Raw genomic sequence first — 22,176 nt, 5'->3', positions numbered from 1 at the left:
CTTGGCATAAAATAAAAAAAACCTCTGCAAGCAGAAACATCACAGAAAAATGTTGGTTTTCTGCTTGAGGTAAGCAGGGTTTTGCTTTGTTTTTTAAGTAGGAGAGCATTTAAAAAAAGGGGTGCTTTCCTTGCACCTCAATTCTACCAGCCCAGCTCATCAGCAGAGCTGTACAGAGCTATCTACATAACCCTGTTCTACTTTTCTCAGATTTTTCATGAGATGCCGAAGGGCAGTAAAACAGGTGACCAGCTAAACGACTGCAACGTACCCTCGTGAGGGTGGAATTTACAATTCCAACGCAATGAATGCCTGCCACACTAGGAAGGCTCACTGTATTCACCCCAAAGGTTTGGAGAATAAAGTGAACTGAACAGAGATTTTGGCACAGAGTCAGCAAGCATCCCCCAGCCCTCCCCCGCTTTTATAATTATTTACTTTCCCCTTTTGGATTATTTATACTATCAGCCAGAATGGAGGCTCTTGGGGGCTCATTACCCAGAACGTTCTTGGCTGGATCCCCGACTCTCCACAGGAGAGATGCTGGCTGAGTGACTGGAATTCTTATGGGCAGACTGTTTTCCCGGTGAGATGGAAGGCGAATGGGATCTTGCTTTAGACTTGGTGTGGGAGTGAGATCTCCTCTTCTTCTTTTCATGAGGGCTTCTGAAAGGAAACAGGAACACACACACACACACACACACACACACACATTAGGCTTAGTCTAAGGCATACAATCAGCTACAGAGAGAAACTCACTGCTTGCCCCCTCCTTTTAACTCCCTTGGGGCAGATTTCTCTTTTGCATCGAACAAAACTTTTTGTTTTTCTAAAGAGCTCTGATGTCAGAATTGTTCCCCCCAAAGCCAAATGCGCAACTCAACCCAAAATCCCAGATGAAAGCGGGGATTGAAATTCCAAGATCCTGAAAAATCCATGTATTTCATTATAACCGTTGCAAGTTACTGTCTCAATTTATAATGAGACTGCAGTGCTCACGTGAACAGTGTGGAAATATTGGCTGTTTCACAGAAGGTGCAAAAAACTGCCACAAATAGTAACACCCAAGGAAACTCCCAAGCTCCCAAAAGGAGCTCCATCATTTCTTGGGGGCCATCTTATACAGGCTCTTCAGTTGTCATCACCTACTTTATCTCTGAAGACATTAGCAACCACACATCCCTCTCAGGTAGTCGCAAAATCATAGAGTTGGAAAGGATGTTAGAGATTACGTAATCCAGCCCTCTGTTCAGTTTCGATCCTCTAAAGCATCTCATAGATGACCATCCAACCTCTGTCTGAAGATCTCTAGCAAAGGAGATGTCACCACTTATTTTGGTTGGCTGACAGCTCATACCATCAGGAAGTTCCTCCTGATGTCTAGCTGGAACCTCTTCATTGTACTTTTAACCCATTCTGGGATCCTGGTCAATATTGGTACTGTACAGTAACCAATGTACTGTTTCTTGCACAAATCATCTTTTAAACCCACCAAGAGGTAGCTGGGACTTAATATTCACTATAGGGAGCCTGAACTGCAAATAGCTTCCTTCCCAAGAAGAAGCCTGCGTGAGGTTGCTTTGACCAGGTAACACGATCAGTCAATGTAACTGAAAATTGCTATTGTAAGATGAAGGTATTTTACAGAAACCTCTCACAGAAATGAAACAAGAGGACAAGCCAAACTCTCGGCATTCTACTGCACTGTTGAGATAACTCCCAGCCCTGTAGCTGGGAACATTTTCCCCCAATCAAAACAATGTCCAATTATGTTATCAACTGCAAAGTGTGCACCTTAATCTTCAGTATATTGAGATGTAACCAAAAAAAAATTGGGGGCAGAACACACATGCCTGCTCAAAAAGTAGGAAAAAGCATATCTCTGAGAAAGAAGTAGGAGGTCCCTCTCATCTGAATCAATCCCCAGTTTTTTCTCTAGCAAAGAATGTGCCACTTAGTAGTTTGGTTCTCTGATCCACCATGAACTGCTGGTGTCCTTCAACTTCACATTGTAACTGGTGTCAGCACAGCCATGGGCTCAGGAAACGATGGGAAGTACTGTAGCTCAATGACAGACCTCATGCTTTGCATTCAGAAGAACCTAGTTTCACTTCCTGATAATTCTGGGCATTGGAGAATTATGAGTACCAACTAATGTTCCACCTCAAATTGTCTTTTGGACAGGGGGCATATCCATGCTCACCTGCTGGATGCTATATTCTCTCTACAAGATTGACTAAGGTGAATAGGGTATGGTTACAGGAATTTCAGCAACTAAACTTCAGGGAGTCCTCAACTTATGACCATTTGTTTAATGACTGTTCAAAGCTACAAAGGCACAAAAAAAGTGATTTAGGACCAGTCCTTGCACTTACAATCGTTGCAGTGTCCCCATGGTCATGTGATCAAAACTCAGGCACTTGGCAACTGGCATGTATTGAGGACAGTTGCAGCATCCTGGGGTCATGTGATTGCCATTTGCGACCTTCGCAGGGGACTTCCAACGAACAAAGTCAATCGGGGAAGCTGGATTTGCTTAATGACCGTGTGATTCGCTTAATGACGTGGCAAAAAGGTGATAAAACCAGACACGACTCACTTAACGACTGCATCGCTTAGCGATGGAAGTTCCAGTATCAATTGTGGTCGTAAGTTGAGAACTACCTGTACTTTCAATTTAGTATCAATATAGCCCCATGTATATTTGGGTGAAGACTTTCTAATTTTCTCTTCAACAGCCTTTCTTGTCTGGAAGGAGGCAGGTCTCTTTGCTGATAACAGAGCGGCTTGCAGCTGGCTGTTTCCCTAAATTGTCCCCTGGATGTGTATCAGCCTGGGAACCAACTCTTACTATTTATTTATTTATTTATTAAATATACTTGAAACGCTTCAGAAATCCTGCATGTCAGTTCCTGAGAAAGAAAGCCACCTGAATGAGTACTATGGCCATCAAATCTCTATACAGTCCTGGAAAACTGTGACTGTTCCATCAACAGGAAACGTAAACTTTGCACACCTTTAACAGTTGCAGGAAATACGATGGGCTTTTCCAATGACTACCACGCGCCCAGTGGACGAAACAGGAGCTGCACTAACATTTACAGGCTGCTCTGTGCAACTGATTAACTTGCCTACCTACATTAAAAGCCCTCTAACTGAGATTGGCAGATTAATCTACTAGCCGTCATTCAACCCATCTATGTCTCTCTTGCCTGTTACCTTGGACTGTTCTGAAGGAGGAAGATGTTAAATTGGAGCAACCTCAGTGTAGAAGTTAGCCAAGGTATCTTGTGCTAACTTCTACAAGGCAACATGCTTGAAGCACTGGTATGTGGATCATTCCTTTACAGACCTGCAAAAATATGAAAAGCCCTTTCTGTATAACACTGCGACAGACACTGGAAGGGTCTCTGTGGAATCGGCTCCTCTGTTAAGATCCCAAGTCATGAACTGTTTTAAGAAAGCACCCACTAATCAGGTCACGTTCCATCAGAAATCCATATCCATCTGTGCCTTTGCCCTTATCCCTTCCCTCTGTCTCCACTAATGGGATGTTCTCTTCCTAACCTCCTGATCCCAGCTACAGAAAAACATCTATCAAAGACGCAGGAGAAGCAAAGGAATGTAGGAAGCCCTGACTCTTTTTTTAAATGGGAAGCTCATTTAAAAAAAGGGCGAGGTGTTAGTTCTTTTCCCGCTGATCAGTTTCCAAGTCCAATTCTCCTATTAGCTGCATCCTCCTCTTCTCCCAATAATACTTCACACATGTGTTCATTCTTGAGCTTTGATAATGTAATATGAATACTGGCAGTGTATAAGGTTGGGGTACTCTCCAGACATTTTTGATTGTAACTGCCACAATGCCTTCCCATTGGCCATGTGAAGTGGACTGATGGGTCACCTGGATGACTAATCTTTGCTTTTAAAATAAACCCTCTAAAAGTGTGCTACTCTGTCTTTACCTTTCTATTCTGGAAATGATCACAGGCAAGTATCTGGCCCAAATCTTTCCTTAGGTTAGGGCTGTGAAAATGTTCGGTTGGAGGAAAATTAAAATGAATGCTAGTATGGCGGGGGGGGGGGGGGGAGTGTGGAAAAAACCCTGCTCTCAATTTAAAAAAAAAGTTTCAAAGTAAAAGAAAAAAGTTCCTATTTTTGTTAACAGAGAAAAGAAGGCTGTTGAGTATACTGGGAGGTCGTGCAGAAAAACAAGGGAAAAGAAATAAAACAAGAAAAGAAAAAGAAAAACAATGTTTAGCTATCAATTTTAATTTGCCTCAGTGAGAATCACTAGGAAATTTAAATCAATTACAGAAAAAAGAGACTAACCTGAATGTGGTTATCACTGACTTTTCTATCCTAGTTAAACCATGGTCACAGACCCTCACGATTACAATGAAAAATGTGTTTGCAGCAAAACTCCATAATAAATTACAAGCAGGGAGTGATTTAGGCCACAACTGAATAGCTGAAGTACATATAGCACTGATGTGTTTTGCCTTAAAAAGTGTGAGGGATAATACTGTCAAAAAGAGCGATATTGACCAGTGTTAAAGCTATGACGTCAAGGACCTTGAGAAGTTAAACTTCTAAATATTTATAGACATGTAAGCTGCACAAAGCAAGAAATATAGAGCCAAGGAAATAAAATTCAATAACCTGAGGATTATCATTTCAGAGCCTTAGCTCTTTCTTTTTTTAAAGCCATCATTTGGTCCAATAATAATAATAAAAAAAGAACACTGAGCTATGTTTTGCATCCCATGTGTTATGAAGGACGGGGGAGCAGCAAAGAACTTCAGTGGGCGGATTTTGATCTTAAAAAAAGGAGATCAAGGAAGCTCATGAAGACATTCTGCACTGGAGATAGCTTTTGAGGACTACGCATAGCATATCAAGTAAGGATCCCATGTGGACTTCAAGAAGGAGTCAAGGAAGGGCTGGGATGACAGGTAACGTTTATGCAGGTGGGTAACCTTGTAGAACAGAGCCAGTAGGGCATAGGAGTGAAGATGCTGGACTAGAAACAGGGAGGCTGTGAGTTTTAGTCCTCCCTTAAGCATGGGTGAATTTGGGCCAGTCACTCTCTTCCTCAGCCCAACACACCTCACAGCGGTTGTGGCAGGGAAAATAAGGGGAGCACTATACACTCCCCTTGTAAAAAATGAAGATGGGATATAAATTGGATAAATAAATAAGGAAACCAGTTCCAGGCACAGAAAAGACTGAGGGAAAGGAAGATGAACTCTGCTTCTAACCCAAAATCAGCTTGGACATGAAGCACTCAGATTGAGGCATACATGGATCTGATTGCAGCATCGGTTGGGGTTAACTGTGAAAAATTCATTAGTTCTTCCCATCTATTCTTTTCATGCTGGGGAGGGGGGAGATATTCTGTAACATGGAAGCTTGTTTTTAATGTACTCTAATTCTTGCTTCTAGACAGGCCGGGGTGGGGGCAGGGGAAATTCAGCACAGCTTGATTTATAGTAGGACCTCCATGCCCTCTGCAGACAACCCCGAACGCAGCTCTGCGTCCGTTGCACTAAAGAAACAAGGTACCGAGTCTTGATAAATAGATATTATGCTAGCTCACATATCACTCAAATCTGGCTCCCTTCTCACATCAAATACCAAAAGCACGATGCGCTGTTAATGTCATCCCATTTTAGAGTTGCATGCTCAGAATTTACAGGCAAGCAAAGAAGTCTTGAGCTCTCAAGGGAGGCCTCCTCTGTAGGCCTTCAGAGATAGCCATGTTGAGGTGATACTCTACCTAAGACTGAAGGCTCTTCCTGGGAACAGGCTCTGCCCTGGATGGCCATCGGAGGTTCCACAATGGGCAAAGTCAACGAGAGAAGAATTCTGAGGATAGGAACTGGTCCTCTTAATTAAGAATTCTTCGTTTTTGTGCCACAGCGATTCTAACTTCTGGCTGAGCATATGCACCTTGGGAGGACACTATGTTGGGCAGGCATTAAGATCTCCAGCACGTATCTCACCACCTTTATAAAATGATGGATGCAAACGGTGTATGCATTCTCCGTACAGCAGGTAGGATGTAAGGACAGCATGTGCAGGAAACCCACGCAGCATATTTTAAAGCCCCAGGGAATGGAGATGGATGGGACTGCCTTATACCATAAACATCACTTTCTTTGGGAGAGCTCTTCTCTATCTATGCTGTTTGCATTCCTCATAACAAAAGCCTCCTAAATCAGAGAATAATTTGAGCCATAAAAATGCTGAAAGGCTTCCAACCTCACTTCTGGTATTTTCTATATATCACTCTTTTGGACTCCGGTCTTAGTCTAGGAGCATTGTCTCCTTCGCCTTCTCGCCGTTTTATATTTGCAATTATTAACAAATTGGGATCCGTGCCCAGAAGCATGTACTGAAGGGATGGCAAAAACATAATCAAAATAAATCTTCCCATTTTACTCCTTTTGGAATCAGGGTTGCAGCACCGCAGACTAATTAATTAACCCACAGGGTTGCTCATCTTTAACGTGAAAAGGAGGCACTGAATCTTCTACAAAACCTAGGAAAGGAAGATGGGGTTTTCTCTAGCTGCTTTAGTAGGGCTGATGCAGAAAGCATCCCAAACGATGTCTGGGCTCCTTTTTAAAACGAGTTAGTCCTCATTTAGTGAGTGCCTCATTTAGTGACCATTCACAGTTATGACAGTGAACACGAACATGAAAAAGTAACTTTGCGACTGATCCTCGCATTTATGACCACCGCAGGTCTGCAAACCAAAGGAAAGCTGAAGATCATAAGCACAGTCGTGGTTTCACTTAGCAACTGCTTCACTTAATGACCGAGTTACCATTCCCAACTGTAGTTGCTAAATGAGGACTACCTGTATTTTAAAAACCAACGGATAAGGCGGGGAATATGACAGACAATATCCTACCCACATAGGGGCAGATGCACTTTACTCAAGATATTGAAAGAAAAAGTCTTACGGCTTGCTGTTGTTCCTGCCTTCTACCCAGAGCACTTTTGAAACACACTGTGGAATCACTGCAAATGTTTTCAGCAAAATTAGAGGAGTTACTTTTCCAGTCTACCCAGAGGGAGATGTTCCTGATCAAAATACTAGAAAACCAAGAAGCTCCTGTTCCAAATGTTGGTGCCTTTGCTGGTTCCCTCCCTTTATCTTCAGGTGAACTTCAGAAGAAGTTGTCTAAGATGTTTTCTCAAACTGCATTCTTGATCTGGGCTCAAGCCCCTCTTATCTGACTTGCCTTGGAAGTGGTTTTTCCTCCTGTCCTTCAAGCCCATTCCCTGTTCCCCCTACAGTGAGGAAGAGGGCCAGTGGGAAAGAACTCATGGGTTTAACTTGCATACTGAGCTTTTAAGTTCATTCCAGCAATTTTAAAACAAACTGAAAGTCACTGTAGAAAATTCTGAATGGAGCAAAGGGGTCAGACATTTCAAGAGAGCTGGACAAAGCCAACTAAAGACAGAAGACCTCAGTGTTCCCCTCCGGAGTACCCAGCTATTCTGCGAGCATGCTGTGTACCTGGAACGGGTACGTCTTCTGCTGATGCCTGGGCTGTTGCTCACACGATAGGCAGTCGGGACGTTCCTCTCTTCTCGATGTCTTTCAGGTGTGTGCACCCGTCTTCTTGGCGATCTTGAGCGAGACCTGAATAGGAGATGGGAGAAAATTAAGTTCATCCTGGAAAGGTTTTGATGACCTCTACATTTCATGATAGGGGCACACTGCCTTGATTATCAAAGAGAAAAGACAAGTACAAATTCCAGCAAATAAGTAAAAGGATAACATGTGTGTTTGTTACACTGTAAATGTTTTTGTAAAAAAACAAGACCACCAAGCACATAGCATGTGGGAGTGATTGTTAACTCCCTGAGGATGCTTTATCCATTCCTTTTCCTGACTTACTGTTTTTGAACCCCAAAACAACGGTTCTGTCTTTAAGTGCTTAAAAGACAGGATGCAGATTGACTGATTTCCCACATCCAGATGCCTAATGATCATGTGAGAACTGACGTTAGCATCTTCCAAAGAAGGTCAATTTTATTTTGTAGGGCAAGCTGCACAACACAAAACCCCTCCTATGAAGGTGGAGGCAACCAGGAAAGGGAGACGTGACAGGGAGCTGACAAAACCCTAAGTCTGCTTGTGACACCACTGGAAATGTTGACCTTAGCCAGCCTTGCAACCTACTAAGAGTGGTTAGAGCTTGTCAGAGAGAAAGAAAGGCAGTGATTTTTGAAGCTGTTTAATATCAGAGATCCTTAGAAGCGCTCTTAAGATTTACATAGCAATGACTAGTCTTGTGCATGTACTTCCCAGCATGAATTCACATAGTCAAGGAGGGGGAGAACAAGGTCTCCCTTCTACTGGAGTCTGTTTTGCAGCTAGTTTCATTTTTCAAAACATAAGATTAGCTTCAGCTACCCTTCCCATTTTGCCATCCTTGGATTCACTCCTTTATGCCTCACTCACCGAGTACAACAACTCAATAATTTCTGGCCACCCTAATCCACAAAATGCTTTAGGTTAGAGATCATTTCTCACCCTTCCTTTTAAAAAGGAAAAAAGAAAAAGAAAAAGAAAAGAAAAAAGAAGACAAGTCTGGAGTGGTGACAGCTAAAGAAATACCTGTGAAACGTTAATTTCAGAGCTAGGGTCAAAGAGGAACGTTCAAGCTACAGCATCATAACAAGGGCACCCCCTTGCTTCCTCTAGGGTTGATATACTACACTAGCTTGAATTTTCAGGCCAAGCTTCAACTCCAAAGCATGCTTGCTCACATTGGGCCTGGGCTGTCCAAAGCCGAGCTACTGTGAAGCAGAAGGGAGAGTGTAAACCGTTACACACTCAAAGGTGTTATATTGTGCAGGGCAGATCTGATTGTAGGGTCTCTTGGAAATCTTATATTCCCCAGGACTTTACAAAAGGATGAAGGCAATAATAATAGAGTAGCAGTAAGAGGAACAATACTAATATATATATATATATATTAAAAAAAAAAGAGAAAAAACAGAGGACAGAAGCTGGAAGTTGGTCAGACACCGTGACAGTTTACCAGGACCTCTCTCTAAAGAGCTCTGGCAATCATATCTTTGCGCCGTGGAGGCTGCCTGAGAATCCTTGCGCTCTGCTGCGGCTCTCACTGATGAACCGCCCAGCCATGATGCCATGCTCAATGTCCCTGTGGATTGTGGGAGTCGGTGACATATGGAGGCACACACTTCACATTCAGAATTTTTTTTTTTGGTTTTGCTTGGTCTTGTTTCTCTAATATGGGCTCCTTGGGGCAATTAGGGTTCCCGAAAGGGTCCAAGTCCCTCAACTGTTGTGGAAGTTTAAGGAAAGCAGGTAAGGATTTCAGCCTACAAAAGTTCAGACAATAAGGAAGAGAAAAGGCATTCGCTTTGAATATTTGCAAATATAAGGTATATATTTCCATATATACATAATATTTGCAAATATTCAGCTAAAGCCTGTTTCCCTGTACAGATGTGGCTATTTTAAAAAAAAATCAATTGTGTTAAACAGGGAAGGGTTACTGCCATTAATACGTAGGCTTATTTTTAAAAAATGCAAACCATGGATCGTTGTTTGAGACCAGGAGGACTATTTATAAGGACTTTAACTTCTTTAAACTAGGTTAATACCCATTTGAGTTGCTAATCACTTTCCATCTTAAGGAGCAGTATCTATGCAAAAGATTCTGCCCGGGAGAAAGGAACTGGTTTTGAAGTTATGCGGAACATTCATTCTTGTCTCTCTCATCAAGGAAAAAAACATTTTGAGAATTAGCACTATTGACTCTTCGAAATGGAGGCCATGAACATGCAAAGTTTGCTTATGACAATCAGCTAATCTTACAATTTAAATCTTTAATGATGCCTTCTCATGCTAATTACTACATACAGATCATTAGCTGGGTAAACAGAGTAGGTGGTTTAGCAACTAACCTCTTACATGGAAAGCAATTCAGGCAAAATGAAATTTTAGGTTCAACTGAAATGCAGACGTATGATTTGTCTAATCTACCTCCCCTATCAAAAGCAGCACAAAGCACACACTTACAAGTGATCCACATAACACTTACTTTGGGGGAGGCTTGAATATGATTGAGACTTTCAAGAGGGATAGTTTGAGGATCTCCGTTGTAAAATCTTTACTATTAAACCATTAGGTGATTTGCGGTCTAATTGCATTTCTTTGCACCATCCTCCCCTCCAATCTGCAATGCTGTATGTTTGCGGAAAGGTAAAAGAATTCACCTCCTCTTTGGCTGCAATTAATGCGGTCCTTAGGTGTGACATACGTAGATGACCGTGGCTGGTTTCAAAAAACGAAGTAGGGCCAGAGCTTTAGATTAGATTGGGAAGTGGAAAAACAGCCACAGAGAAGGCAATTAGCAGACTACTTCTGTACTTCTGCTGAGAAAATAAAAGCAGATGTCTCCATGTAATCACTGGGAGTTGATCCTGGCTTGAAGGACATTTTACTCATGTGTAGATACTGGTGCAAGCACGGTGAAATTCGAAACATCTTAACCAGAGCATCGCAGAAGCCCTCCAAGACTGACTTTGCCCAGCTGCTAAAGTGCTGCACTGCTGACCCTTTCTTGGGGTCAGTATTTAACCCGGGATTTTAAGACCCCCTGGGAAATTTCATGAAATCAGGTTCTGAACTCTGATGAGCAAAAGGTGACCCAAATATATAAATGTAGCTAAAACAGCTCTCCTATGAGCTATCAGGCAATGGGAAAGGTGAATCTAGGAAACTAATAAGGACAAAGAACTGGGTTGGGAGTTAATCTGTATTTTTTCTACTACAAAACCAACAAATAACTGGTGTATTGTTCTTAATATTCCAGCAAAGAAATGTGTGCCCTTTAACACACGGAGGTACAGAATGAAACCTAATTGGCTACGTCTCTGAGGCTGAGCCATTCTCTACTACTAATTCAGATCTGCGACCCAGAAGAAATTTCACAGGGAAATTCAACGTTTCCACTGAAAAAGTTCATCCTTAGAATATTTGTAGAGGGCCCAGGGAATGGGCTTGAAGGACAGGAGGAAGAGCTGTTACCAAGAAAACTGTCAGATAAAAGAAGTCTGAGTCCGGGGCAGAACTGTAATCCGAATAAGCATCTCAGGCAAGCCCCTCCCTAGTTCACCTGAAGATAAAGGGAGGGAGGGGGAAGCACATTCAGACTTGCAAGGTTCTGTTGCTACAGCTGTTACAATAAAAGTAGTCCTGACCTATATGGCATTGGTCTGTTAGCCTAGTTATAGGACTGATTGCAGGGGCTGGAATCATGGGCTGATTTACAGATCAGACCAGTGCTCAGTCCCTCAGAAATCGGGGGATGCACCCTGGGAAAAGCTCTCTCCCCCTCCCATTTAGCATCAGGCTACCCTAAAGTCTTGCCTAGCTCTATTTAGGGAATCAAGAGCGTGCATCAATATGGGCCCCTGGACATTCTGCCTGCCCTCCCATAGCTCTGACCTGATAGTGCTTGGGTCAAAGAACTTTGGTTAATGGGGGAGGAAGGAATCAAAATATAATAAACTGGTTTATCATGATGGAGCCTCGAGCTTGAGAAATTTGCAGTTAAGACACTGAAGCGCTGTCAAGCCCCCGCAGTATACCTCAAGCCATTTTCGGAGGAATGTCATCCTGTCAAAAGCCATCTAAAGCCTCTACGTGCCGCTAAATCTGAATTCCCCTTAGCCAAGGTTTGAATGTCTCTCTTTTCAGCCTAAGGATGGAAAGGGGCTGAAACAGAACTCTCTCCTCTCCATCATTTGTGTTTTCTCTTTCATCCAGGGATCCAAGCTGAGGCCTGCAGGGAAAAGCGTGTGCTTTCCCAGCATAACAGGCTCCTTCCCTTAACATGGACTGCTAAAAACAAAGCAAGTGTTTATTTCTCCACTGCGCTTCCTCTATCATGAAGCTAACCATGGCAAGTATGAAGGTTGTCAGATGTCCCTTCCAATCTAAAACTTAATTTAATCCTCAGATTCAGTTAGGCTGAGGCCCCCTCTGTCTCTAGGGCTAGGCTTTGGGGGAGCAGAGACAGTAATTGAACAAACAGAGTGAAGAAGCCATATGATTATTAACAAGAACATACAAGACTTGGCTTTTTTGGGGGGGGGGGACAGCTTTCAAAGAAAAGTTTCCTATCCCAATCTCCTAAACTTAAATGACTTGTCTAAATACATTTTTTTACATTTTCCTAAAATAAATATGCCAACAAATTTACCCCAGCCCTTATTTTTTTTAAAAAAATCTCCCAAACTTTAGCTTTCAAAAAACCTTCAATACGGATTTTCTAAATGCTGAAAAGACCTTCATATCATTTCAGTAAACTTCCCCAAAACTATACCTTAGTCTTATAGTACAATCTCACGTCATAAAGGGGGGTGAAGAAGGTGCATTAACTGTCTGATGCTGCATGTCAAGCTCACGGTGGCTTTGGCAACGTTTATAAAATGGCATCTTTTGCTCCTGGCATCTGACAAGAAGCTGTCTGCACCCTTAATTGGCTCCAGCAACCTGCAACCTATTTTTGGTTCCGAAGCTGGGCAAACGCTCCGAAAACGAAAGCCTTCTTTGCTCTAAACATGTCACTTTTAGAAAGCGCATCGCGCGCTTAATGTGGAGCTGCTAAAAATACAACGTGGCAGCAGGAAGGAACCGCGCAGCAGGACGCAGCAGGACGTCAAAGAGCTTTCAAGCCTTCTGAGAGTTAGACATGCCCACCTGGAATGCCGGACTGTTCTGTAGGCTGTGGGAAGCGAGTGCTTGGCTTTCGAATGTGATCGAGACCTGGCCTTGGAGGATGAGTGGTACTTGGAAGGAGGAGACTGGGATCTGGATCTGGATCTTTTCTTGTGCTTCTTTTTCTTCTTCTCTTTTTCTTCTTCTCTGGGGGGATCTCTGCATTTGCTTGAAGGCCTTTCAGATACCTTTGCTTCTAAGACTGGCAATGTCCGGATGCCGGTCAACAGAGCACATGGGATATTGCTGACCGTCTGAAAGGAAGGCAGCAAACGGTTAGTTTGGGATTCAGAGTACACTAGGAAAGTCCTGTTAGAAGATCAACACCCATATCCATCAACAAATAGCTTTCTGGCAAACAATGGGTTTCAGTCTCCCTTTTGTAAAAAGAAATTATCCTCCCATACCTGTTTTGAGAATTAGAACTGATTTGCTACAGATATCAGCTGAATGTTATTGAGTGCCACGTGACAGAAAAATCTCTTGTTATTCTACTTTGCTTACCCCAATAAAATTGAATCCTCAAAGAATCAGGACACACAAAAGGATTAAAAAAAAAAACCTATGTAATTCAACTTCGGAATTTGCTATGAGGTGTACTACCTTGGCTGGCTCCAAAAAAGGGTTGGACCAATTCATAGAAGTCCTGGGGATCAATGGCCCCTAGCCTTGATGGCACGGTGACTGCCTCTGAAGGCCAACTGCTGGGAAACTCGTGGGCTTCCTTATGCACTCGGTTGGCCACTGGGAGAACAGACCGCTGGACTAGATGGGCCAGGGGTCCGATCCAGCAGGGCACTGCTTATATTCTTATGTCCTCTTCTTCTAACAATGGGTCTCAGACTGGACACTTCTCCTTACTTGCAAGCTTAAGGCATAAGAAACTTTGAGCCATCTTTCACAGGACAAGTCCTGATCTGATAAAAAGAGATCATCTCTTTTTTACAGGCCTGTTTTGATGAGACACCTGGATGACTCCCTAATTTTCACAAGCAGCGGATATATATTCAGCAGCAATTCCTTGGCCATCTAAAGGATTTCATATTCAGAGAAGTCTGGACAAGTTTTTCGACTCTGACTGCAAAATTATTATTATTTTTTTGGTGTTCACATTTGGATGGGCAAAAAGCATAAAACCCTGGACAGGTGAAAATGTAATACGTTTTTGAACATTTGTTGGAAGGGGGTAGGGGAAGGTTGAAGAGAAAAGGTGATATTTGTTAGTTTTCCAATTTTTGCAGAAAGCAATATATATAGTGAGCATATCTGCCTGAAAAGGCACATAAAGCTGAATTACTGACTCATCTAGTTTAATATTATTTAAATTTCTGGCAAAAGCTTGCCAAGATTTCAAGAAGCCTTTTGGAGCCCTATCTAGAAATGCCCAGGATTGAAGATGGAGTCTCTATTAACCTGTAATCCTTTCTCTCTATCTGCAGGCAGAGATCCTTTGATGTTCAGTGAAACCAAGAAATACTATTTCACATCAAGTCCAACAACATTTGTCTTGCTATGGATTCAAAAACCCTTACAAATTATTTCTGGCTAAAGGCAGGCTGACTACCAAGTTTTTGAAGCTAAACAACTGATCTTAAGACCACTATATATGCTGCTTGGGTTCATACAACATGCTTAACCTGATTATTAAATTAACACTTTTTCTTGATACATTCAGTACATTAAATCACAAACTTAAAGGAAGAAATGGGTTCACATAACATGCTTGGACACAAAAATCCAAACCCAAACCTTAACCAAGGTTAAAATTAGTAAGCACGTTGTGTGAACGCAGCAGCTCGATTTCCAACTGAGCTGGTTAGGAGGGCTATGTGAGTACAACCAGTGGGCACCCAACCATGGTTTGCAACTAAGTACAGGATATAAATACTGATCTTATTTGCATTTGTTACATCCTCAGTTTGTATTTTTCAATATGCATTTGAAGCACCAATGGAAATACATTTCTAAACCTAACTTCCGCTGGATCTGAAAATTCCTATCACTGTTGACATCAGAACTTCAAAGCCAACATCCAATTTCTAGTTCTTTAACTGTGACTTGGAAAGACTTCACAATTAGGCTGAAATACCACCATCACTACACCTTCAGCCCTGCGTGACCTCCAACTGGAAGGATTAATAAGAGATGGCATTCCTTGACGTTCTAAGAGCACAGGATAATTGCTGGATGTATCGAATGCTTCTAAGTTTAGCTGCCTTTTCAGAGTTTATTTTAGTAGATCGCCACGTTCATGAAAAATTTAAAAATACCTCTTCCAAAGAAGAGTCAATGTCATGAATGCACATGCACTTCTGTTCATGGGTCAGCTAGCTCAACTAGGACTGTTTGCACCACCTGATAACCTTCGTTTCAGATTTGTTTTCAGGCTGTTCCAAGCCACCTTGTTTGCTCTCTTGATGGTTCAACAAACCTGTGAACCTAGAACAGGCATGAATTCAGTAATCAGATTAGGTAAGTTGTGTAAATATAAGCCCTGATTTATTTATTTTATTTTCTGGTGCCTTCGAGACAGCACTGACTCCTGGTGACTGCCTGGACAAATCTCTGCAGTTTCTTTGGCAAGATTTCAGAAGCGGCTTGCCATTGCCTCCTTCCTAGGGTTGAGAGAGAGGGAGTAGCTCAAGGTCATCCAGCTGCCTTTGTGCCTAAGGTGGAACTACAACTCAGGGTCTCCTGGTTTCTAGCCTGGTGCCTTTAACCACTACACCAAACTGGCTCTCCACCCCTGCTTTAGAAGCATTTAATGGGTGCTTTTGCCAACATTTGCTAGCCAGCACATCCCATCCTCAGATAGTCCCTTCCGTCTTTATTGCACATAGCTGTGATTAAACATTTCCTGTGTGCGTGAAGGTTCATCTCTTCTCACTACACCTGAACCAAGAAACCACAGCAAACTGGATCGCAGAAGCCAGAATCCTAAACCAACATGCAGTAAATATAGCAAACAAGAAAGTCAGCTTGCATCCAAGTGAAAAGAAACATGAATACAATAAGGAGGAGGCATATCTGTTTCATATATTTGTATTCTGCTTTTTTAGGTTATTAGAATAAAGCAAGGGTCTCCAAGCTCTTTGGATAGGGGGGCACGCCTGGCATTGCAAGAGGCAGCCACATCTGTAATTTGGATTCATGGTTTGGGGAGATTTGCCCATTGACATCAAGGCAGCTCTGGTGGTGTGGCAGAAAAAAGTAGAAAGGGTGAAACAGAGCATGAAGCAAACTGGGTCTTAGGAGGAGGTCCAAAGGCACAGAGGTGTCCATCAAACCAAGTTGGGGAGCCCAAACAACCGTTGCAAACATGACTGCATGGATAAATGCAGGCAGAAATAGATATACAAGCAGAAGTAGCTGCCTGCAGAATGCTACTCTGGAAGTCCTCATAGGTGGTATGTGAAAGATTAGCTAATCAATAATTTCTCTTGGAGAGGGATCCTTAAATAAGGTACAGCAGACTTCTAAGGGTTGTAATTACCAGTGGCTACATAGCCTCTTTGCCCAAATCAAAGTAGCTATCAAGGCAAAACAAAATGGATCTCTACTAGAACACGGTGGCTTTCCCTTCAGAAGCAGGCCAAAAACATTTGGACAGAGCTGCAGGGGAGCTGAAATCATGGCCTTCTGGCCCCAGCAACTGGAACATTCTGTTGCATCACCAATTCCTGCAACTGATTGGGACAAGCGGAGTTGCGGACTTTTCATCCACAAAGGACGGCCAAAACGGTACGTGCCTTTGAACGAATCAGCTGGTACTGACTTGCAGCAATCAGCCGTTCACATCTGCGGCCTTTCAACATTAGGATTAGTGAGGAGGATGTCCGACCGAGCAAGTTGGTTGAAAATCTTGGAGTGGATTGTTTAATTCCTAATACTTTAGGAACGCCGATCGATTTTTTTTTCCGACACACATTAGACCCTCATAGCCTATTTAAAGGACTTCTGTGATCATGGAACTCACTATGTGAAACTCTGGATTCTAGATAGTGCTATTTATATTTTGTGGGTGGGAGAAAGACACAATAAATTAATCCTGAAAGGTAGGGAAGCAATGGCATAGCAAATTGAATGCCTGAACAAACAATAATTGTTTATTTACTAAGATATGAGGTTCTTGTTTCTAAACGGAGGCATTAGCATCAGTAATATTTGCTGCTGAGTCCCTTCAGTATTGCAAGAAGAAGAATTCTTCCTAAAAAAGAAAGAAGAAATGAGCATGACAGTTGGTCAGCCCAAAAAAGATATTGGAAACCTGAAAGGACAGAAGTCGGCAAAAATTGGAAGCAGAGATAAAGCAGTTGAGGTATTCAATGCATGAAAAGAAGCCAAAAAAACCTGACCCTTTTTCTGAACAGCATTTTCTGAAGTTTCACAGCAGAATCTCAAGAAAGGGTAGGATAAAATCAAAGCGGGTCCCCAGTGCTGAGACATCTGCCAGGGGAGCAGAAAAGCTCTAATTAAAACGCCAAAATGTTTGCTGAAGTGTAGAAGACAGAAATGCACAAGAGACATGTCAGGGCAAAGAGAGGATAAGATGTTTGGGGGAGAGGGGGGAAAAAAAAAGGAGATGCAAGGGAAGTTTATTTCTACCATCTGCAAAAATAAGTTGTGGTGGTAGAGCTGTCAAGTTGCAGAAATGCTGGGAGTTGTAAAACATCCATCTGCAGGGCAGCAATTTTAGCACTCACAATTTGGTTGTCTTGCAAATATCTTAATTTGATCTTCAGAGAAAGTCCCCATTTTAATATCCCGGGCAAAGCTCTATACCAGTGTTTCTCAACCGTATCAACTTTAAGATGTGTGGACTTCAACTCCCAGAATTCCCCTGCCAGCCATCTTAAAGAAGTCCACACATCTTAAAGTTGCTAAGGTTGAGAAACACTGCTCTATACTAATCCAAAGGAGCAGGATTTGAGAAATATATCATGCTGAACAACTAGAGGAGTATATAATTATAACCCCTAGCTTTGAGAACCTGACAAAGGTGGCAATATGGAAGCATGCTACTAGATAAAATAGATACTAAAGTTGACAAACATTTTTTTTTTTTTAAACCCTTACAGGGAGAAAAAAATAAGAACCTCCACATGAATGTAGTAGAATGTAATATTAGAACAAATTGCATTCAGACATTACAGGAAACCTATTTATCTATCTTCACATATTAGGAATCTCTTACACAATTGCACTTGTTTTAGAAACTGCAAGTAACACACACAGTGTCGAAGAGCGGCACTTAGAAAATCAGAGGCTTTTGTCTAATCAAAATGCAGAAATGAATTCAATCAACTTATCCCTTCAGAGGAACAGAGGGACTTGCCCTGTACTGAACACATGCATTAGTTGGGTAAAGTTCCACTAGGAAACTATGTCTTTCTATCTGTCACAGAAGAAGAAATTTTCCATTAAGCAGCACTTGGCTCTATTGTGGATTTAGGTGGTTTTCAGTGACAGAGCTTGGCTTTTCATGGTGACAATCCAGGAGATGGTCATGCTATATGGTCACCAGCCCCTCTTCCCAACTTCTGAGTTTAAGTGGCAAGTCGTTCAGAAGAAACAGGTTCTCTGAAAAGCTGAACTGTCTGTCTCTCTTGCTACTTTCATCGGTTCTGGTGACAAAAGGAACCAGCCAACCTGTATTTGAAACAAGAGCTATACTTACCCAGCCATTCATTTTTCACAGCCCTAAATCTTTGGCAGACTTTGGTCAGTATTTTACTTCTTAAGAGCTAAGATCTCACAGGGTGGTAATAACTCAGAGTTAAAGCAGCTTAAGAATGGTTTTTAACATTTAATGAATTGATTTTCTTTAATTTTTATAGCAAGATCACAAAAGATAAACGATACAAAAGGCAAACAATGAAATAAAAATAAAAATAAAAATAAAAGCAACAGCTAAGAAACAACAAAAATGCCTGCCACCATCTGAAGTTTCTAGGTAAAAAACAAACCAACCAATCTCATTTAAATTTATTCTGGGCAGAGGCAGAAAAAGCCGGTTGATAACAGTAATAAAAATGCAGCTATAGCAAAAAAAAAAAAAAAAAAAGCCACCAGAACTTGCTTTGGAAATAAAGAGTTTCAGGCAAGGGGTCCTTAAAATGTCAAAAGCTAGAGCACAAAAACATTTTTATCAGCTGTGTCAAGGGAATCAATATTTTGTTTGAAGGCGTAGTAGTACTCTGCACCATTCAAACGCAAACAATGCTAGCTCTCCTTCAAGGAGCATTAAATGCCGTAAGTTTCGTTTCTTTATTTTTCCCATGTATTTGTCACCGGTGTTCCTTTCGCGCATTTGATGATCGGGAGCTAGAAAACGGCAGAGCAGGGAGAAAAAAAATGGTCGTAGTCTACATAGAGTTGACTTGAATGGGGGAGAAGCAGGTTCAAGTCTCTACTTGATCACAAGTTCAGGAGATGTCTGGGTCAATCACACACACACAGGTCACACACCTTGCCCTGGGCCCCCAGGGGAAAGGCAGAATGTGCATGCCACAGATAAAGAAATAAGCCGGTTTGTTGTCGGGTTCTGCAGATAATTCTAGTGGCGGTAGAGATCCAAGCTTTAACTTGCCATGACACCGCAGACATAGAGCTGGTTTGGATCAACCCTACCCACAAGATCAGCATTACAGTCAAATGTCAGGAATCAAAGTGATTGCTCTGATTCTTCTTGCAAATCCCCAACTGTCCATTGGTGGGTGCAAAGGAGAGAAAACGCTGCAAAGATTAATCAGCATTATTTTCAGCTGTGTAGGGAACACACGCTCTAGGATGGCTGAATTCACACAAACTACCACTCTGCCTGGGTCATGAGCACTTGGCTTGGTCTTCTTTTTCAATGGATTTTGATGATGCGATGGATGTGTGCATGAACAAGTGAGTACATTTACACGCACCCCACTCAATACATTAGTCATCTCCCTGTCCACAGGAAAGACTCTGAAACAGCACCCCTAAAGGAACTGGAGGTTCTCTGCTATATATACGGTGGGGATGGAAACAAATGTAGAAACAACACATTAAAAAGGAGTGAGGGCCAGGCTGAAAAGCAAAGACGTTGCAGAGATATCAGCAAGGAAAAAAAGAAAAGGCTTCTGACTTGAGGAAAGAGTACGCCTCAAGCTGCCAGTCAAGATTTAGCAACAAAGATAAATGGAAAGTTATCTTAGGAAGAATAATGAAAAGCATAAACTAGAAAGGGGATAAAATAAAGCAAGGGGTGATAAGGTCCAAAGCCGCTCCATGCTTCGGCTTGGAGCTCTCTGAGTTAATGCTTGCTAAGAGGTATTTGAGCAGGTCTTTCTTGAGTTCTTACAGGCATTTATGTAATCAATTCTCTCCCTCTGAATGTCGATTATCCCTCCTTTATGCAGGCTCTGTTCCATCTTCTATTATGTGCAGAAACCATTTACTGTGGTCTAGATATTGACCAGCCTTGTTGATATATGGCAAATGGAAACTGCAAGCTAAACCCTCGGATCCAAAGCTGGATAAGTGCTTACTAACATTTATAAACCTGTAGCAAATCAGGGTTACTGTGACAGCCTATTAGCATATTAGAAAATGCAAAGGAAGAAGGTGGATAAATGCAGTACCCCAAAGTTGGGAAGGGTATAAACTTGGGCGATAAACAGAGCTACGCTTCTAATGACGAGAAACATCAAAGCCTTGGCGAACCCTGATTCTAGAGCAGGATTGCTTCCTACCATGCAAAGGTAAAGTCTTTTGAAGTGGGACAGCTATAATGAATCTCAAGAACAACCACAACAACGCTAGGATAACAAAGCAACAACAAAGCAACTGTTTGGGGGCATGTTTTCAAAACAGCCTCAGCATGATGGCAGCTACTAATGTGGATTTCTGCACACTAAGTTTGTACAACATACCATGGCAGAGTTCATACAACACGCTAGGCCCAAACCAAAAAAGCCCCACAATATAGCTTAGATATGTGAATCTAGTCCCTTCTTAGCTATTCACAGCCTACTGTTCATGATTGCTGAATAGCGTTTTATAACCGTATTCCAAAGCTATCGTCTTCAGGTTTTAAGATGTCTAGAAAATACATTCCGGAAAAAAAGTCCGTCATCAATGTGTGAGGTTCACCAGCTTCCCTGTATTCTAACCTCAGTTATCTTGTTCTCCCTGCATGTCTCCTCTCATTATCTTTTATGTGGAGAAGACACACACACTAGATTGTCTATGCTGAGGTTGTCTCATCAAGAACCTGCTTTAGAGGATGAGCAAGTCCAGGTCCACCTTTCTTAGAACAGGGCTTGCAATGAAGGCTTCAAAGATTCCGCCAAGCAAAATTTGATGGATGTGAAGATCAGATGTCTTGGTCTACTTTAAATGTCATTCTAAAGGCCACTGTTTCAGAGCTGCAAATACTATTTTGCCCAGAAGAAGTTTCCTCTCCATTTTCAAAGCTAGACCCACCTCCAAAACAAGATGGGTTAGGCTCTTTCGCTGTCATAAATTCATTTAAGCAAGATGCACTTTCACCTTTCTAATCCTTAACATCATCAGATACGTCACAGTCATTTAGACAACCAACAATAATAAAACAATCAAACCTGAAGATCTGCTCAACTCAAAGAATAAGCTCTCAAAATACTTTTAAATGAAACAAAGAGGCAAGGGTAGGGTGGTGGTGGTGACAGGGAACCTTGAAATTTGTTAGTGGCTAATAATATACAATTTAACATGTCATTCACACCACCCAACGTAAATTACAAGAATTGTTGCTTGGGAGCAATTAAAGATATTCATTGTCTTTTAAAATCTGCATTTCCAAGTGCTTGTTAATAATCACAAAGAGTGCTATTAAAAACACAAAAGCTATTAGACGAGATTTAAAACAAAGAAGACTCATTTACATACAATTCCAGTTATTTTTAGCCTAAGCACCAAATGTTTCTGAAGCCTCAATTCATGGGGAGTACAGGAATATTTCTCAAGAACCACCTGAAGGAGCTTCATTCCTACCCTGGAAGCTATCTCTAGATTAGTAATTCAACCCACCCGTAGACTCAGGTAGGGGTGGGCTACATGTACCCTCAAACCACATTTTTTAAGCCCTTGGGTTCCAGTCTAGCTGCAACTGTCACAAACAGCCTGGTTTCCAGACAGGCAATATCCTCAAATGGGTAAACATGGAATGTATGAACCTCTTTCCATTTTCTGCTCTACCCTACTGACTGAATAGGAGACTACACTGTCTACCTTCTGCCCTCACTTCTCTTTCCAGTTCTTTCCTTCACTCTGGAGGATAATGAGGGTCTTCCAACTCCCTGCTACCATCTAGTAGAGGATCCATCCTCCAGGGTAACTTAAGGTAGAATGGTGGACACTCACAGAATACAAGCAGTTTTTCACAT

General features: G+C 41.9%; 1 protein-coding gene across 5 annotated transcripts in view; it reads right to left on the bottom strand.

Moving 5' to 3' along the window:
* SFSWAP (splicing factor SWAP) overlaps positions 1–22,176 on the bottom strand; it is a 78,709-nt gene that overhangs the window by 5,512 nt on the left and 51,021 nt on the right. For all 5 annotated transcript variants that reach the window (XM_015889811.3, XM_007438110.4, XM_007438111.4 and 2 more), the window contains exons 14-16: positions 12,761–13,032; positions 7,529–7,654; positions 499–666 (exon numbers count right to left, since the gene is read on the bottom strand). In XM_015889811.3, coding sequence (XP_015745297.2) covers positions 499–666; positions 7,529–7,654; positions 12,761–13,032 — 566 coding nt within the window. The remainder of the gene's footprint in view (positions 1–498; positions 667–7,528; positions 7,655–12,760; positions 13,033–22,176) is intronic.

This window comes from Python bivittatus, unplaced genomic scaffold (assembly GCF_059951505.1).
Source record: "Python bivittatus isolate LINGU-HERP-01145 unplaced genomic scaffold, Pbiv_v1 ctg000100_np1212, whole genome shotgun sequence".
Classification (NCBI taxonomy): domain Eukaryota; kingdom Metazoa; phylum Chordata; class Lepidosauria; order Squamata; family Pythonidae; genus Python; species Python bivittatus.
This window is presented reverse-complemented; position numbering and strand designations above follow the sequence as displayed.